Source organism: Battus philenor, unplaced genomic scaffold, assembly GCF_028537555.1.
Source record: "Battus philenor isolate CCGP_79_NKW_IND1 unplaced genomic scaffold, ilBatPhil1.0.hap1 SCAF_1, whole genome shotgun sequence".
Lineage (NCBI taxonomy): Eukaryota > Metazoa > Arthropoda > Insecta > Lepidoptera > Papilionidae > Battus > Battus philenor.
In genome coordinates, this window is record NW_027181661.1 from 12328410 (window position 1) to 12347212 (window position 18803).

Genomic DNA, 18803 nt, shown 5'->3' on the forward strand with positions numbered 1-18803 from the left:
GCTTTCTCGTTAACTACGGAAGCAACGTCAAATATCTATTTGACGAGAGAGCATTTGCTTCCTACACAAATTTGTATTTGACGATGCTTCTGTAGTTAACGCTGTTAAAGTAATCACTGAATTGTACTAGCGTCGTTAAACTGGGTAGATTGCGGCTGAGGTCAATGCTCACACCTGTCCTGCCCAAAATAGTAACTTTCAGCTCGAAGTGAAAAACTGCTTCGGATGCCTGGAGAGTTACGACGATCTGGACGAGTAGTGCCAGTTTCGTTGAAACTGTCCTGAACTGACTGTCAATATGTCCATGTCCAGTTGCCGTGAAGTTCGTTAAGGGTCCCCGTAAAGACAGCCAGAAAATCTCTGAACTGATTCTCAATCTAATGAAAGAGAGCAGCGATATGTTCTATAATCATCCGGCGATACTTCCAATTATAAGCGGCTCTATTGAACCAGACGAATTTCAAAATGTATGACCCGCGACTTGCGCCACTTTAATATTTGCCATTTCTCATTGTCTTCATTACTGGAGGTGGCGCCTGTACTGGAAAGCCTTAGATTTGATGAATTGCCTCTACAGGTGAAATACTTTTCATGAGTGCTTCCGTTATTGTGAGCCTCGTCACCACCCGTATAGAGTCAAGGACATAGTTCGGTCCGGATCGTATAGTCGGGTCGGTGATCGCTCTCTTGGTCTCTTTCCCTTTACTTATCTTACGACAACCACCATATCGAGACTCTGGTAGTGTTGGCGAGCGTGTGGACAGTATAAAGGGATTAAATAAATGAAAATGATGGTGGTGATTTGATTATAATTTTATAAAACTATGTAACAATAAAATAAAGCGTAACAATAAACTGACAGAACAAACGTAAAATTGTCTCGCAACACAAACTTTCAATATAAAAAGTATAATAAAGAAATAAAAATATATCGAGGTTTTAAATGACGCAGACAGTCGCCAACAGGTTGCCTTCGAGCTAAGTGGTTGAAGTAGCCCGCTATCCGTTTGTAGAAGATGGTAAAGAGGCTGGTCTTTATACGGAGAACAGATCTGTTGGTTCTCCTGGCAGTCCTCGTTAGGCGTAGCATCCTTCACCAGCACCACATTTCATAAGCGTCAATTTTCTTGCTGATTGTCCAGGATTCAGACGAGATCCAGTGTCCAGATGAGAAGGTCAGAGTTCTTACTAGTCTCGTTTTTGTGGCGTCAGAAACATTTCTATTCAGCCATATTCTAGTCTACTTAGTCATCGCATTTTTTACCATTTAACTTCTGACTTATGTCTACGAGTTGTTTTGGAGGTTTATTACGAATTGTCTCGTACACAGATTTAATGACTCGTAACCTCCGACCAAGCCGGTTCCATACGGGTTTTAACACTATAGACGTGGATAAGCTGCGTTAGAATATATAGAAGACTGAAGAGTATAATCGGCTACTATGCTTTTCGTTTGAGGATTATGAGAAATCGATGCGGTATAGACTTGAGCTATGCTGCATTCTCTAAAAAGGTGCCTGATCGACTATCGGTACATTCTGATGTTGAAGTGCTTGTAAGAAAACGCCACCATAGCAGTCCGACTAGAAAACCAGAACGCGAAACCAATCAAGTTGCAGAGAGGTGATAGACATTGAAGGTGCTCTCTCGATTTTAATATCCGGGCTTATGCGGTGGATCCAATGCCAACATTAACAGGAATCTCTCAATATTTTCTGCTCGGATAAAAAGATGACGAAAGCATTTCATTCTGCAGGCTTCTTGTTTATAGATATAAAAAATTTATAGTAAAAAAAATTTAAAAATATAAAATATACTATATTATTATTAAGTTCTTATTTCAAAAACCATCACTTTTCGATAGGATGTACTATATACTAATTGCTAGCAAATGAGCTATAAATTCACCCATTTAAAAAAATTTACATCCATAACCAATCAGCTTGTATAAAACATGTATTATCTCACCTTTCAATAGATCATTTTTCGGTCGTTTCTATTGCGGTGATATAAAAATTTCCATGATATGTTTATGATTTCATAGCCTTTGCATTTTGGACAATTATACAGCTTTAATTAGATCGCTTTCAACCGGTTTTTCCTATTATTTATTTTTTTCTGAACAATTTTGAAAGAAATGACGGTCGTGTTGGAAATCCACGGGGGAGGTTTACGTCCCGTAGTAGACGTACTATGGCCGAAATAATGACAGTATCCCGACCTGGCATCCAAGTGCAGTGTAATAAGATGATAGAAATGGAATTATGGGTAGGTTGTTCTTATTAACAAAATGGACAAATTAAAACATAATTCACTGTTTCAGCATGTTATGTCCCGTTTGTCTTTAAGAGTAAAAAAAAACATTCTTATTTAGGATCAGTTTTATTTAAGATCTATAAGTTTCAGAAACACCAACGAACATCGATCCTTAAGATGTATAAGAGACACATATAAGTTACAAAGTTAAAATTTACATCGTGTACAGATTGAGAATAAATACTCCTTATATTATAACAGGAAAATACATGAAATTTACATAGTCATTAAATCGCAGTCTTCCAATTTACTTCTTCAATACATGCCGTAACAGGACCCTAATGCCAATACGACGAAATTTAAATATTACAGTATAGTGAAATAGAAATATTTATAAAAGTTATCAAAAGTCGGTGATGCCGATGAGGAACAGTACAAATGTGGTCATTACATGTTTTTTGATCTTAGAGTTTGAATTTGAATTGGCACGAGATATTCACGTGGAATTATAATTTAATATATCAACTCAATTGTTCAAAAAAAAAACATAAATTTAGCGTGCCATTGAAAAAGTTAATATAGTATGCGAGTTTATAAAATAAATGGTTAAGGAATTTTCGACCCTAAAAGGGTTTATTATAAATGACGACTACTCATTTTTGTCTTTTGGATGTTTTGTGCTCTTTCAAGTATTTTATGATAGATGCAGTATCTCCGAAGTCTTACAGATTCAAGTTTATTATTTTATTACAGAATTTAAATAGTGTAAATAAAAAAGAATACTGAAAATTTGTGAAGTTCAGCTATCGATCCAGAATTTAATTTAAATGTTGCTTTTATTTAAACGAAAATTCCACTTAAGTGAACTTAATTAGTGAAATAATAAAGATTGTTAGGCCCCTCAAAGCATTGAGCGGTACGGTTTAGTTTGTTTTGTATTTTAATAATGATATTCGGAAAACTGTATTTCAAGTGAATTCATGTAAGTCTATTGTCGTTACTAAAATACAAAAGGTTTAAATTTTTTATATTTTATAAAAACCAGTTACTATGACATGTACTGGTTACGTATGTATTTTCTAATATTTCCAATAAGAACAATGAAATTATTTCCTTGTCAAAAACTGGTTGATGATAACTTGAAAGTTTTGGTCAATTTTGGTAAAAATAAGTCATTATCCATCTTACAAAATTTTCAATCAAAATATCGTTTACATCATATCATATAAGCTGAGAATAAATACTAAAAAGTTTGGTTAATGGAGAATTTACAGAGCTTTGTGCATGTTATCTTGCGGAGAAAGCTTTTACCTTTATACTATTAATTAAGAGCGTTAGTCTTTATGATATTTAGCGTTAAAAGTTATTAAGTGTTTAACATATTCACGTAATTTTTTTTCATAAAACACTAATAAGTAGCTTAACTGCTTTATAAAAAAGTCGCCAAATTTAATAAACGCTATGAACTGAGTACAAATAAGTTCAGTTTTTGTGCAGTCAGTCAGATATGACGTCATTTGTCAAAATGGACAATTTAAGTTGCAGAAGGAAAAGGTCACATGTCTGCCCGTGTTTTGTTTATTTTTACTATAAAGCTTGATGCAGTGTATCCCTGTCGCCCGTATTTGAATTTCTTCATCGTAAGGATTAAACGGCTATAATTTCATTTTGCTTTTAAAGCAGGTTTTGACCCTCGAAGCCACTACGAGTTTTGCGAATATAAAACGAATATATATAAAGAGAAATTACTTTCAGAATTTGCGTAGACTGAGCCGATTATTATTATTATATATTTATTTCTCAGATTTGAGAAGCCGTTAGTTCTCCGTAAGTTCGATGATGCTTTTATACTCTCCAGAGAGTTACTCCATGGAACTCGGAGCTGTGCTCCCTGTCTGTGTTGCTACTTGAAAAGGCTTTTCGCAATTCGTTTCGAGAGCGCTCAAGAGGGCCAAAGATTTTAAGTCGACAATTTAATACAATCTTTAATAAATTTAATAAAATATAAGTAACCAACTCAAAGCAACAAAAATTGGTCGACAGCTAAGTCTGTAAAACTATCGGAGTTACCTCCTATTACAAAACGACCAGACCTCAAGATGAGACGTCTTCTTAAATTCATACTTGCTTAGAAAGATTTGAGAAACAAATATAAAAATTATTAATCCCGTGTATTTTTGCATTACATCTGTTAACAGAATTTCTGTATAGAAAGTTTAGTGTGACTAAACAAATTTTTAAAGCTCATTTTCCATTTTGTGTTTTGGATTTGCGTGCTGGCTGAATGAACATTCCTTAATTTACTGAATGCAGTGAACGCGTTTAATGTTATTTTGGGGAACAAGAAGTGACACGATTCCAAGTTAGGGCTGTAAGACGGATGACCTAAAAGTCTTGCCGGTGTGGGGACTGCGAAGTCCATTGTCTTGATCGCGGAGAGCGCGGGGGTGTATGTAGGTGGATTGTGTACGCGAACTATTGCGAAACAATCCTCTTTAGGCGAGGGTGCTTGTGTAGAATATTACTTTCCGATTCAATCTGTATATTGTGCTGAATCTCCTCGTGTGTTATTCGCTGATTTTGTTTCAATAAAACAGTTTACTTGTAGCGCGTTTTCATATTTCCGCTTTCGGTTATTTGTATGATATTCAAATTTAAGCGACTCGATTTACGAGTATATACACTATATTAGCAATACACAGTTGCTCTAGAAGGCGTATTTTTATAAGCTTATTGAAGTCGAATCAGGATTAAACAAAATTGAGGCAAATTTATACTGAGAAATAAGATTTTTTTAACGATTTTTTAACACTTCGTATATAAAATCTGTTATATGCAAAACTTTTGGACTGGTATCATGTAAATGTTTATGTTTACTTATTTATGAAAAGGTGGAAAAAGTTTAGAAAAAATATCGTTGATTAATTAGTATTTGGTAAAAAGGCAGGAGAATAGACAAGAATAAAGTGAGATTTACTTGAGATCTTACAATCGACCTTAAGCAAAGAAAAATCTGCCACAAGTGTCAACATTTTTTACGTAGAGAAAGAAAACTTACATTATTTACATAATATCAAGAATTCATACGTATGTAATAGGCCTTAGTTAAAATCAATTTACTAACTCTCTGCACTGATTTAGACATGTTTTATGAAACTGATGATAACTCATTGTTGAAAAAATGTAAAAAAATATTTGAAAAAAAATAAATACAAGTTCGTATAAATAATATTTCTAGTAAATAATATATCTGATCTGTTTCAAAAATAAATTTTCTAATTAATATATTAGCTAACTGGTAACTTATATTTAGCTGTATATTTTCCGACAAAAATTTATATATAAGGATTATACAATTTGAGCATCGTACAGATAGTCATTACATAATAACACATGAAGCAATATCGGCGACCAAAACACACATGTACAATATAAATATTAGATTTTAGGAATAATTTGTATACAGTAAAACAGTAACAGTTTATTTATATACTATTACAAAGATAAACGGGGTAAACAGTCCATATATAAGAAACAAGACATGTACGCCATCTCACAAGAATCGCTGAGGTATATTTTGCACATTCAATTACACTATTGTTTAATATACACCGTTGTGTTTGTTGTATTTACACACGATTATGTTAAATTTACAAGGGTTACATTTTTAATACTGTTCTATAAGGGATTGTAAACATTGTAACGATATGATATGTGTACATATCGGAATAAGTTTTAATACTTACGATTGCACATACTTATTTTATTTATTTATTCGAATAGGAAGGCCATAATAATACATTAATGATCCCTGTATTCGACATCACCGAATCGTCACTCGTTGATTTTTATATCAACGTCGTCAATCAACAATGTTCTTGTATAGACAGCGTACTTAAATGTTAACATCCCAATGTTGTCAGGGAACTGGGAAAATTACGTTAACAGATTTAGAATTGCGAAAAACGCGGAACATTGTGCCATTAAAAGAGATCTAATACTGAACATATGTCTACTTATGAACAACAAATTGAAAACGAAACGACGATTTATTCACATCGTTATAAACAATTAGTAATAAGTACTTAAGCCTATGACTACATAACTTATTCTATGATTAATCAAATATGAGACTCTTATCCTTGACATTGACAGTTAGAGTTAGAAGTTATAAATAATTGTAATAGTAATATTTCAAAAATAAACCTATAATTAAACTAAACAATACATTAACAATCACGTTCAAATTTTAAATTAGTCAAATATAATTACTTTCCACTGTCAACTTTAATTGAAATAATTGATAATTAATTCAAACAGAAAAAAAAATTCTTATATTATAAGCGTCTAGTCATATTGCCCTATAAAATAAAATTCATTGAAAAATTTTTAAAGTAATTTGTACTGAGGTGTTATAAATAATAATAATTATGTCATATTAATTACTCACTAATTCCTTATTTTTTGTAGACCACATATTCGTATCAACTTTAATGTTCAAATATTTTTATGCCTATACTTATTTAATACACAAACAAATTAAATATTTTAATTAGGCGGTTGCTTTTCAGCAGTATCCAATACCGAAAAACGTAATTAGAACTAACGTAAGAACTTGCGCATTTTCTTTGCGCGAATTGGTTGTCAATATCAGTGACAACAATAAATATATCACGAGAGTATAATCCATTGTATCAGTCACACAACTGTACTTGCATTGTATGAACTGGCCTACAACGTAAGTATACATTTCACTGCACGATTAAGTGTACGTTTCACTATAAATCTCTCTCACCATAATAGTACCTTTTTATAAAGAATCGGCCATCTTGTTTATAGTACTTTTCGTTACACGTTTCGGTCGAATATACAAGTGTATTTTCACTATAATAACTGGCTTATAACGTAAGTGTACATTTCACTGCAAGATTAATTGTATATTCGACTTTAGGTCACGGACACTATAATAGTACATTTTTATAGCGTATGGGCCACCTTGTTTATAGTACGTTTCCCGACACGATTCATTTTAATACACAAATGTACTTACATTACATTACATTTATTACATTAAACTGCACCATTTAGTGTACATTTCACTTTAGATCACATACACCAATCTTTTTATAACGAATCGGCCACCTTATTTGTAGTACTTTTCGCTACTTGTTTTGGTTGAATACACAAGTATACTTTCACTGTAAGAACCGGCCTACAACGTAAGTGTACATTTCACTGCACGATTAAGTGTACATTCGACTTTAGGTCACGGACACCATTATAGTACATTTTTATAGCGTATGGGCCACCTTGTTTATAGTACTTTTCACGACACGATTCATTTCAATACACAAATGTACTTTCACTGTCCTACATGAGTTTCTCGAAAGCGTATCTCGCACTGGACCATATTTTATTTAAGTTAATTTTTTAATTCACAAATCAACATAATTTTAACAGTACGTTTCAGTGTATAGTTGTCCAATTATTCTTTAGTCTTTATATTAGATATATGAGCGGGTCATTACGTTTTTGAACGCAGCGTAAACGCAATGTCTTAGCACTTCACTGCCTTCACTTGTCGTAGTTTATGAATAGTACCGCTCATAATACAATTATTATGCACTACTGTATCCTTTGGCTTATGAATTATTTATACTAACAATGTAATCATTGGTACTCAAAGACTAATTTTTACTGCACCCATTGTTTCAAGACATGAGTGAACAGCTCTGCGTAATATTACTACATCGGTGTATCACTGGACTTTTAATCATATAATCATAATTTCTTGTGCATTTTTGTGCAATCTAATTGCTTTGTGATGTCTTCATCTTCTCAACGGAGTGCAATACCTGGAAAGAGTACATCGATCACTCAAGCCAATTTTTTTTATTAAGATTTTGAATACTCAAAGACAAGCGCACAATGCACACAATAAAAAATGATACGAACCAAATAAAAATGTTTTTTCTGGGCGATATGATTAAAATGGACTATGAGATGATTGTAGTTCAATAGGTAGTTTTGAGCATATGCATATTTACTAACACTTGGATTATGGTGATGACTTTAAATGACTGTGTAAGAATGAAATTAATGCTATACTGCGATCAGCATAATCTGACACTAATTACAGTTAATTGCATGTATGTAAAGAAACAAAACACATCTTTGCTGCTAAGGTGACTGCCGACGCTAATGGTGACAAAAAAAGTGTATTCATTGATATACAAAAACAAATGTTATTTTACTTAAAAACAAGTTACTTATATAACATAAAATTATTTATTATCTTTCTTATTTATATCTATTCTTATATATATTTTTGACTTTGTTAATTTGTATATCAATTAAGAAATGTTAAACATAAATAATTAAAACAGAGGAAAAAAGTATAAAAGCCACAGCGATCTCAACCTGTCATCACCTCAACGGGCAAGGAGCTGCGCCGTGGAAACGATTTCTCTTGTACGGTGGTGGCAGCTTTGGCTAGCCACTGTTGGCACGTTACCACGGGGCTGGGTTTTCTACGCCCTCCGTTAATGCTGTGGCGCGCGGGGCTGACCAGCCCGCGGAGTTCAGAGGGCGCTACTGGGGCCGGGGCAGACCCACGGCGCCGCGTCCAGCACTCCTTGCCTGATAGAGTGCGTCGCAGAATGTGCGGTATAGCCGCCGCCACATCACGTACTTTCTTTTCCTTTGGTGCTGTTTGAGAAAACAAAAAAATAATATTTTTAGAGAACCTAAATAAACTTAAAAGTAAGTTGCTGCAAAATTTAATTTAATGTAGTTGTCGCAATATTTGTTCCTCCGTTAACATGTTACTAAAATATATGAGAAGAGAAACAGCTAGTCAGAAATTTGTGAAACAAGGTGAAACTTTAATAATAAAAGAAATAGGTTACAAGTGAATTATTCTCAACCAACTCCATTGAACCGGTTAATGTATATAATAGTATAGCAATATTTAACGATAACTTTCCTTTTTTCAACTTTTTTACAAAATTAACTTGAATAAACTCTGCATTTATCACTATGTGATTGAATACATAAAAATATTTACACTCACTGTACGCCATGGTATCGGTCGGCATGGACTTCCTGCGACGCATAAGCAAGTCTTCTGTGTCGAGAGAACCAAGCGCGATGGAAGTTAAGTTATCCCTCAGCTGGCTACCGACGCTAGTTGGATCACGCCACACCTCTGCTGCGCTATGGAAAAGCTCAGAACTCTCCTTCTCTAGTATTTGTTCGCTATCGTGCTCTACTTTATAACTTGCGCTAGCTTTGTCAAGTATAGTTTTTCCTGTATCCGTTTTCTTAAATATGTTAAACTTGGTGTCCCTCATGCTCTCTAAACGTTGTAGGAAGTCAGATCTAACGGATCGAGATGAATAAATAGCATCTTCATTGCTTGTGTACATAGGGCGAGAGGATAGAAGATGTTCCCGGGCTGTAATCTCCAAAGGCGGGAATGTTTGTTGACGAGTTAATTTCCAGCTGCCGCCATCTTTGATCACAGTGTTCAGTCTTGTTGCTTGAATTGGAGTAGTAATGGAGGCTATCGAAGAATCCGGCAGGAGTTTCCCAGCACTCGAGACTTTCTCCGCCGAAGTCGATTGGGACTGGTCGCGGGCGCTTAATCGAGAGTGTAATGAACATTCGCTGCTCAGAGGGCTAGCATCTTGATACAATTCAAAACTCGGAGAAGTGTGGTTTCTATCACGATTCCTTGATCTATTATCCTGGAACACGTTGAGCGGTACCGAAAACCGTCTCAATTGTTCTCTAAAGCTAGGTTTGGTGGGATTTAAAGAGCTTCTACGGCCAGGTAGTAATAGTTCAGAGCTATCAGATATGTTTGTTCCAGAACAGGTTTCATTATCGTCGTCAACTAAGTCAGCGTCAGATACTTCGGTACGTGTTTCTTCCGCCGCCTCTTTTGCCACTAAAGACTCCCACTTGTTTTTATTATACACCAAGTTGTCTAACATCTGTGTTGAGAGATCGTTTTGCAGAAATCTGTGCCATTCAGATACCAGAGGAGTGACAACGAATTTCAAAAATCCTGTAAAATTAACACCACGTCATTTATTGTGTGTAATCTGTCCTAGAATTTTTTTATAGAATAGTTAAAAAATTAAGTGAGAGAAATATTTGCATAGTCGTAAAAATAATGAGAACACGGAGGTAAAAGTTGTCACCGAGAAATTGCACGATTCATGTTGGGCACCGACGTTTACTTCGTGATAGATATAAAGACAATGTAACATGTGCCACATGCAGGTGTAACAGAATGATTTGAAATGCCAAGTAGGAACGTGCCACATCACAACTTGCCGTCTAGGCACTAGGTGCTTGGAAATAATCTAGCTTTCAGTCTTTACTTAAAATATTATTTTTAATGCACATTTAAAAATAATTTTGATAAAATGCGTCTAGTTTCACACATACTCTTTCTGAACAAACAAGATACCAAGTTAACTTCTTTTACTAAAAACAATTCACAAACTAATTATGATCAATTTATTACAATTATACAAGATATGGTGGTTGTTAATCGATTATTCTTGCAAGAGTTGTTATGTCCTCTGACTATTATTTTCAATATTTTATATAATTAATTTAATAGTTATGAGTTGTCTCAGTATTTTTAAGATATTTTTTATCACCTGATCTGCGTCATATGGGAATATGAAAAAATGCCCATATCACCAAATTCTTTTATTTAAGTGGAGAATTGTATCAAAGTAAAAAAGCATCATAGTTTTTTAATGATATTGGTGCAGTAGGGTAACATTTTAATTGTGGTATAATTACTTCACAATTTTCACACCCGTAAGTAGTTCTCTTCTTTTCTCTTAGGTTAGGCATAAATTCAGTTATAAAAAAACTGGCTATAAAATAACAAATCATCATTGTTCCAAAAGCAATGTAACTGTAATCAGTCATCAATGCTTGTGATCCTTTAGGGAGTATGTTATTATAACTTAAACAATTTATTTATATATAAGTTCCGGTGATAGTTTTATAAGAAAAATTTCTCGTGTATATACTCCCATGATGCAAACGTGTCTTAGCTTACTATAGGTTTCTTATCTTTGACATTTATGTCTTTAAGAGTTAAGTTGCTTTTTACGAGAATGCAATATGATACGAAATTCAAACCTGTTTGGATTTTGGGGATCGATGTGTTGTGCCTATCACACAGCGCTGTCACTGGCAGGTTCAGTTTTCGCTCGTAATCGCCCTGTCTGAAGAATTCCTCGCAAACCTTCAGGCTCCATTTCTTGCTGATCTCCCAGGGCCGACAGGGATTGGAAATATCCGCGCATTTGAGTGCTATTTGCAACACTAGATGCCGGTGTTCGCGCTTCCTTAGGTCCAGCGTGTTTGTGTCAAGGTGACCCTAAAACAAACATGCACGATTTAACAATTTTTTAATTAATTAATTATTCATGTCTGTCTAAACTAGTCATTGTGGCGATCTTTGGGGGAAATTATGCTTTGCAGTGGGCGCCTATCGGCTGTCATGATAATGTTGATATTGATGAAGAAATGTCGATGAGAAGATCCGTAGATGAATGAAAGTAACCAGCATAGTCCAGAGTATTTACAAGGTGGAGGAGTGACAATAAACAGGCCATGTATTTTGCAAAATAAATGGCCGCTGGTGTCTTATGGTTCTGGAGTGGGACGTACACGTACAAGGTGAACATATGACATTGTTAAGGTCATTGGAAGACGCAGATTGAATGCGGGCCGCTTACGGTTGAGTTTGTGCTACCATAGCTTGTGTCACAATAACATAATAAAGCATAATAGTTTTCAATTAAGTAATACAGTAATCAACTGCTGCTGGCGATAATGAGCCAACGCATCAGTAAACAAACGACTCGAAATCGACTGGACCAGAAACAACGAGCCTCAAATCAATAAGTGGAATCATTTTAGGAGAGATTACCGTGCAAGCCGTTTAAAATTTTTGCGACAGATTTTGATTTTGACCCAAAGTGGCATAAGAATCAGTGGATAATGGTGATTTTCACAGATGTGCATATAATTTTTTTTTTTAGTGATGATCGTGTAATAACGGGTTTAGTAACGATGCGGAGAGCGATTTGCAGCCTTCTGCTTACCAGTAATTGACAGTTCCGATGATCCTGGCGTAATGGTTCCAAGTAGGATCAGTTAAATTGGAAAATCGGCGCTTGCTGTTTAATGAAGATACCGTAGAGGCATAATGTTACATAAGGTTCTGATAACACCATACGGGATTTGGGGCTGTCTGTGGACACAAAACTTTCTCTCGACAGACATATTGACGTAGTTATTAATAAATCTTACTGCATGCTGGGTTTTGTTACACGTATAACAAAATCCTTTGAGCGCAGAGACACTTTCATCTTTATTTATCAATCTCTAGTAAGTCTCATTTAGAGTATCTATCCCCCATTTGGAATCCACTGTATGCAGTCTACGAAAATAAAATTGGGAGTACAAAAAAATTCCTTCGTATTCTGAACCACTAAATGCATTGCCCCCGGGATTCTTATAAAAAATTGTTGAAGGATCAACGTTCTCTAATGGACGCCACTACACTTAAAAATATTTGTGCTGGCCATGTTACTGTTCGGTACTATTGTTCGAGGTAAATTTTCGAATTCCTGCAGCAAGCACGCGTTCTAGATCTCTCTTCTTTTTATCAACTGCTAATAAAAATATCGGTAAACGTGCACCCTTATACAAGGGATGTGTGACCTCCATAATTAATACATTAGTGATATTGATATATTCTTGTGCTCCCTCGTATCTTTTAAAAGACAATTTCATTCGAAATTATTAAATATACACAATACAATTTAAACCTCATTGGAACGTGGCGGCTTGCTGTGACTCGTAATTATTACTGTTTTGCAGAATGCGCTGGATCTTTGATCCCCGTTTGGTAATGTTTTTCTTTGTTTTGTTATTGTTTGACTTTGATTCATTAAATGTTGTTAGTCAGATAGTTATGAGGTAACAACTAATTTTTTATTTTTAAATTTGTACTTTATTACTGCCTTTTGTTACTGTTTATCTCCAATAAAGTAAATAAATAAGATACGTCACCGGGACATCGTCCGTGCATACTTCGCTCGAACGATCCAACAAGCACTGAAAACACTCGAATTACGATGTCCAGCGAACAGTCAGGATTTAAGCCCGATTCAGTCCCAGTCAATCCGTCAGCCTACAACGAGCTGCAGTTGAAACGTAGCTTGTTTGCATTCTAAGCTTCAGCAGTATACAATAATATAAAAACAGTTAAAAAATCTAGCACACCTTTGTTCTGTTTACATTTCTTACGTAACATTTTTCACAATTTATATCATTGCATCAATTACTTTATTTTCACTTTAACCTTACAGATGAACTAAATAAGCCAAGTGTCCCTTATTTTTTTTGTACTTTTATCATATAAATTATTACGTAGTTATGTATTATATTTTTGTAATAACAATGTCATTATAAATGTGTGACGTTTAAGAACAGTGACTTCAATCGTATACTATCATATAAGAAGTAAGCTTATAATCCCTTCCTTCGTTTATTAATTGATTATTAATAATTTTGTAGTGCATACGTATTTATATCAAAAACGTATTTTAAAATTTTTCTGAGGACTAAGAAGTAATGAATTTAAGGTAACATTTTACAAGGTCCCAACAAAGCGGTTAAGTTGTGAATGCCTAATCTAGCCATACGTCCAGGTACGTACCAGGTACTGTGGCTAATTACATATAGTCAATCTTTTAGGATAGTAAAAATCATACGCAGTGGCAGTTTAAAATTGTACATACTTTCGTCGGCAGCGTGCGATGGATTTATGACGTGTGCGTTAATCTGGCCTGTACCATAAACTAGATTACCGAGTGATCTGACCGTGTTTTTCTATGTACACAACCCAGTTTCCCGGACGCATGGATTAGAAGATCGCTAAAATGCGTCATTAGGCCACTGACATATTGTACGAAAGGCACAATAAGTTTCTGTCTAAGAAAAAAATAATTATTTTAAAGAACTTCATACAACCACTCTTATTAATTTTCTTCAAGAGTGATACATTAGTTCATTCCTGCTTTCCTCAAACTCTTCAGTGTCTTTCATGTAAAACTATTTGGATTTAATCTCAAAATATGTTTTAATTTCGGCAATCACTTCTTTATTTAAGTTAATTTTTCCCTGGAAGATTATTTACTAGGCAAGTGTAGAGTCACCATTCTGCTTACCTCTGCTAGACTCTCAACGCACGTGCCAAGTGGGGCGACTATAGCATTTCCCCCCATAGGTATCTTTGGGGGAGGTCTTTGCCTTGCATTGGGCGTCTACGGACTGAAACGAACTAACCGAAATAGACTTTATAACGAAAGTAATAGTCTGAATGGAAAAAAATTGAAAGGCATTTTTTGAAGTTTAGTATTACCTAGAAATCAGAGAGAATACATGAATTAATCATCTTCCCATATATTTGCTAGGTGAACTCAATGAATGAAAAACTTAGCTTTAACAGGTGATTAGAACCAAGTTTTCCAATATTACATTAAAGTTCTTTTACAACATATATCATACAAAAAAATAAAAATATCAATTACCTAATTGGAATTAGTTATATGATATTTTATAATTACATATACATATGAGCACAAAGATAGCTTTTCTTCGAAAGATAGCTTTGGACTTTGTGCCTTTGACAGTTCATGCGCAGGGAATTTATATTGAGATTTAACATCTGCATTGATCATTATGTATCGATAACAAAATTATTTCATTGTTTTCCCTTCTTCCTGTAGCTATGTCTTGCAGTGGGCGTCTATCGGCTGACAGAGTGAAAGTAACATAGTAACATACTATGTTATATTGATTTATTTTTTACATTACTAGACAGTTAAACAGATACTGGAACATAATTTGATAACTGTTAATATATAAATAATTAATTACAAAACAGAGATGCTATCATCGAGTTCGGTTAACGTCTTTGAGTACTGGGGCGGGCGGTGTTAATGACTCGGTACGATCAATATTAATCTTTTGTTATACGTAACACTTTCTTTTTTACCTCGATTGAGTGACAATTCAATTAAATGTTAAAGTAACGGCTTTTTGTATATTTTTCGAATATAATGCAGCACTGAAGAAAGGAAAGAACTTTCAAGAATCAAAATAAACTTGACAACGTTTTGTCTGAAAGATTAGATGTTTTCTTAGACATTAGATTAAGGGACTAAATTCTATTTGCAAAGTTCTTTACAAAAATCTTCAAAATCACCGACCAATGCGAGCTCACATTATAAGATTATTGTATGTTATTAGAATATTATATTTATTGAAAAAATCTAAGTTTTATAACTTCATTATAAAAAATTAGGTGAAGAACGTCCACTGTTGGACAAAGGCAAGGTTAGAAGCAGCATACATGGGCAGGGTCAGGATGTATGGGCATTTGGGTCACAGTCCAGTCCCTGGCGACTTCCGACGACCTCAACGAGGTTGCCGGTCTTCTGAGTGGAAGTAGTTATGCTCTCTCCACTTCAGAACCTTAAGACTCTACTGGCCATTAGATCTGTGAACCATATGGTGTGCTCACTGTAATTTCAACTTGCCAATCCGCAGGGCACGGGACAGAAAGTAGTTAAAAAGTAGTAACTCCGGATAAACAGTTAAAACGTCTAAAAGTAACCTTTAAACTAATACAAGTACTGGATAAATAACGTAGACTACTGAATGTTCTTGTACGTATTGTCCAAAGTTTAAATTGCTTTTGATTAGAGGTTCCCAGACTTTTTTTCATTCTAGCCACTTTCAAAATTTAGCCGGTTCCGATGGACCTTCTTAAGCGACATTTCTACCATATTTACAAAAATTGACATATATGTGAAGGTCATTATTCGCTATTACTATTATGAAATATGGAAGCCATCATTTTCATAATTTACAATTGAAATCAGACAAATTTTCGTCGATCCCCACTTATGAATTAAGATCTCCCGTTTTTAGTCACACCAACGTGTCTCCATCTCTCTCCGAGTGTCCGTGGGGTTCTTGGAGTCCCTTTGGTCGCTTTAGGAACTAAGGTTTTAGACGATAACGGAGCGGAAGAACATAATTCATAATTTTCTAAATTGATTCTCTTAAAAACAATTGCTAAGACCTAAATTATTAGCATCAAGAATAATACAACGGACGTAAACAACAGCAGACCGTGACATAAACTGAGATTAGGGGATCATGGTTTGGTAGCGACCGCCCGCCTTTGATCGCATCGTGACCTCTTACTCGTCGAACAGATCATAGTGGATCGGACGAAGATTTATATGATGGCGGTTCTTAGCAATCATATCTTTTAAGACTGTGTGAGTTACAAAAGACCGTCCTTGCCGCAGTGTTTGTTTTTGACGCCAAACAATAGTGAGTGTACTACTACAATTCATTTAAATGTGCCTTATCTAGTACAATTATTGAACTAATAAGTCATATGATCTACGCACATATATTAGTCAAAGTTTAGTGCATAAACCAATAACTAGCGTCTTGCTGGTACTATAATTTCGTGGTTTATACGCCCGTAGCATAGCACAAAAATAGCTTTCGTTTATTTTAAAAAAACGTTTTAGAAGGGACTTGGGTAACTTAGCAGCAATAGTAAAAAATGTGACACTAAAAACAAGTGTAAATATATAATTCTGACTGTAACAAACAAAGGCACGGACGATAAAGTCTGTTGGATATTGACTAAAAAAATCACCTATCAATGGATTAAAGCGTACTTGCAAGAGACGAATTCGATGACAAAATTTCTGAATAATTTCTAATACTTTTTTAATGCTAGAAATTAATCTCGTATTTTACGTACAGCGAAACTTAATACTTTCTTACATTACTCCCGTTCTATATTTAATAGCAAATGAGTTCATTTACCTTCAACGTAAACAAACAGCACTCTCAACACCGCCTAATTAACGATTGTAATAGCATTAATTAAAAAAAAAACAATCGAACATTTCTTTTTGCAGTACGTATGTAGCCACAAACAAATTAATTATTTTTGTAATTAAAACACATGCAAGTGAAATAACAAATACTACCACGGAGTTAAATTGAAATTTTAATTTCATTCAGACAAACGAAGCTGCCGGATACAATAGAAGTCTATTTTGAAGTGTATGTGTCCATCGCTATCATTCGAAAACACTCACTAACCATGTTGCTTGTGTTTTAATATCAAAGATTTTCTTAATATTCTGCTAGGAATATAATTTAGGATAAATTAATAATTAGAAAACAGGTTTAAAAAAGTAATAATTAGACAAAGTGATTTCTGTAACATTTTGTAGCGTTTTCTATTGTAAAAGTGTTTTCGGTTTATTTTAGCACTGAATAAATATTTATGAAGAAATTCGGGTATTGAACCGAGAGCGAATCTTTTTAGTCTATTTACGCACGTGGTATTGTCAAGTATGTACGATAAAATCGAGATTTATGTATTCTTTTTAAATCTTTGTCACTAAAAGGTCACTGTAAAGAATATTTAAAAAAAAACTTTAACAATAACGATACTCACGAAAATTAATTTGCATAATCAAACAATAATGAGAAACTCGGATTGCACTATATAAGAGCTGGCGATGTTTATTAATAAATGGGCTACATTTTTGCTTATAATCAAGTAAGGTACATAAATTTTTTTTTTAATACTAAAGTTGTATGTAATGACGGAGCAGTTGTTACGAAAAATGGCAGAGTAATAGGGAGATAGAGGCAGAGCAAACGTAGAAAAATTGAGATACCATATATAATGAAAAAATTGACCCATCCGGCAATCTGCAGCAATTCCGAGCAGTAGAATTATATACAATAATACGATGCAAAACTGTAAAACTAGATCTTATCAAGATCAATAAAAAGGAAACATTTCTCATGAAGGTATTCGTAAGCAGCATGACATTAATAGTTTTTTGACAACCGTTCTAACAGGGGGGGGAGGTGTTTAACTTTGAATTTTTTTAGGGAGGTAGACCCAGGAATATTTGTAACCTAATATAACCTACTATATTATTATGTTATAACCCAAAAGACTCGTAACGGGTTCTTATTTTAATTAAACAATTGCTTTGTGTTCTGCAGTGGACAATTAGCTGTGGTTAAAATGACGACGATTGCTTTATATATTTAGCCACAGCTGTTAGTCTCCCATATAAATAAATTCACGAATACTTTTACTACTACTACTACTTTTTATGCAATTCAAAAATGTTTTAGAATAAAACTTGTCTATAATCGGATGTTGCCGGATATGGATCACTGGAAATTGGCCGAGTAATTGGTCACACTCTACTTTCATCCCGTTGCATAGCAAAGGATCAACAGAAAAATGCTGTAACTACCGGCTCCTTACTCTTATATTCCACGCCAGTAAGATTACACTTCGTATTTTTGACGCAAGACTTCAGGTATAACGCAACACCTGGTAGAACTTATCAGACGTTTGTACGAAAATAGTA

At 34.4% G+C, this 18803-nt stretch overlaps 1 protein-coding gene across 4 annotated transcripts in view; it reads right to left on the reverse strand.

Annotated features, from left to right (window-relative positions):
* Positions 1-6583: 6583 nt before the first annotated feature.
* LOC137918694 (uncharacterized) overlaps positions 6584-18803 on the reverse strand; it is a 112473-nt gene continuing 100253 nt past the window's right edge. Inside the window, exons 8-11 of one of the 4 annotated variants that reach the window (XM_068761581.1) lie at positions 11428-11668; positions 9329-10327; positions 8687-8964; positions 6584-8111 (exon numbers count right to left, since the gene is read on the reverse strand). In XM_068761581.1, the coding sequence (XP_068617682.1) occupies positions 8067-8111; positions 8687-8964; positions 9329-10327; positions 11428-11668 (1563 nt within the window). In that variant the 3' untranslated portion in view covers positions 6584-8066. Of the gene's footprint in view, positions 8112-8671; positions 8965-9322; positions 10328-11427; positions 11669-18803 lie in introns of those variants that run through there. The other 3 variants (XM_068761574.1, XM_068761589.1, XM_068761596.1) reach the window with 3 other exon arrangements.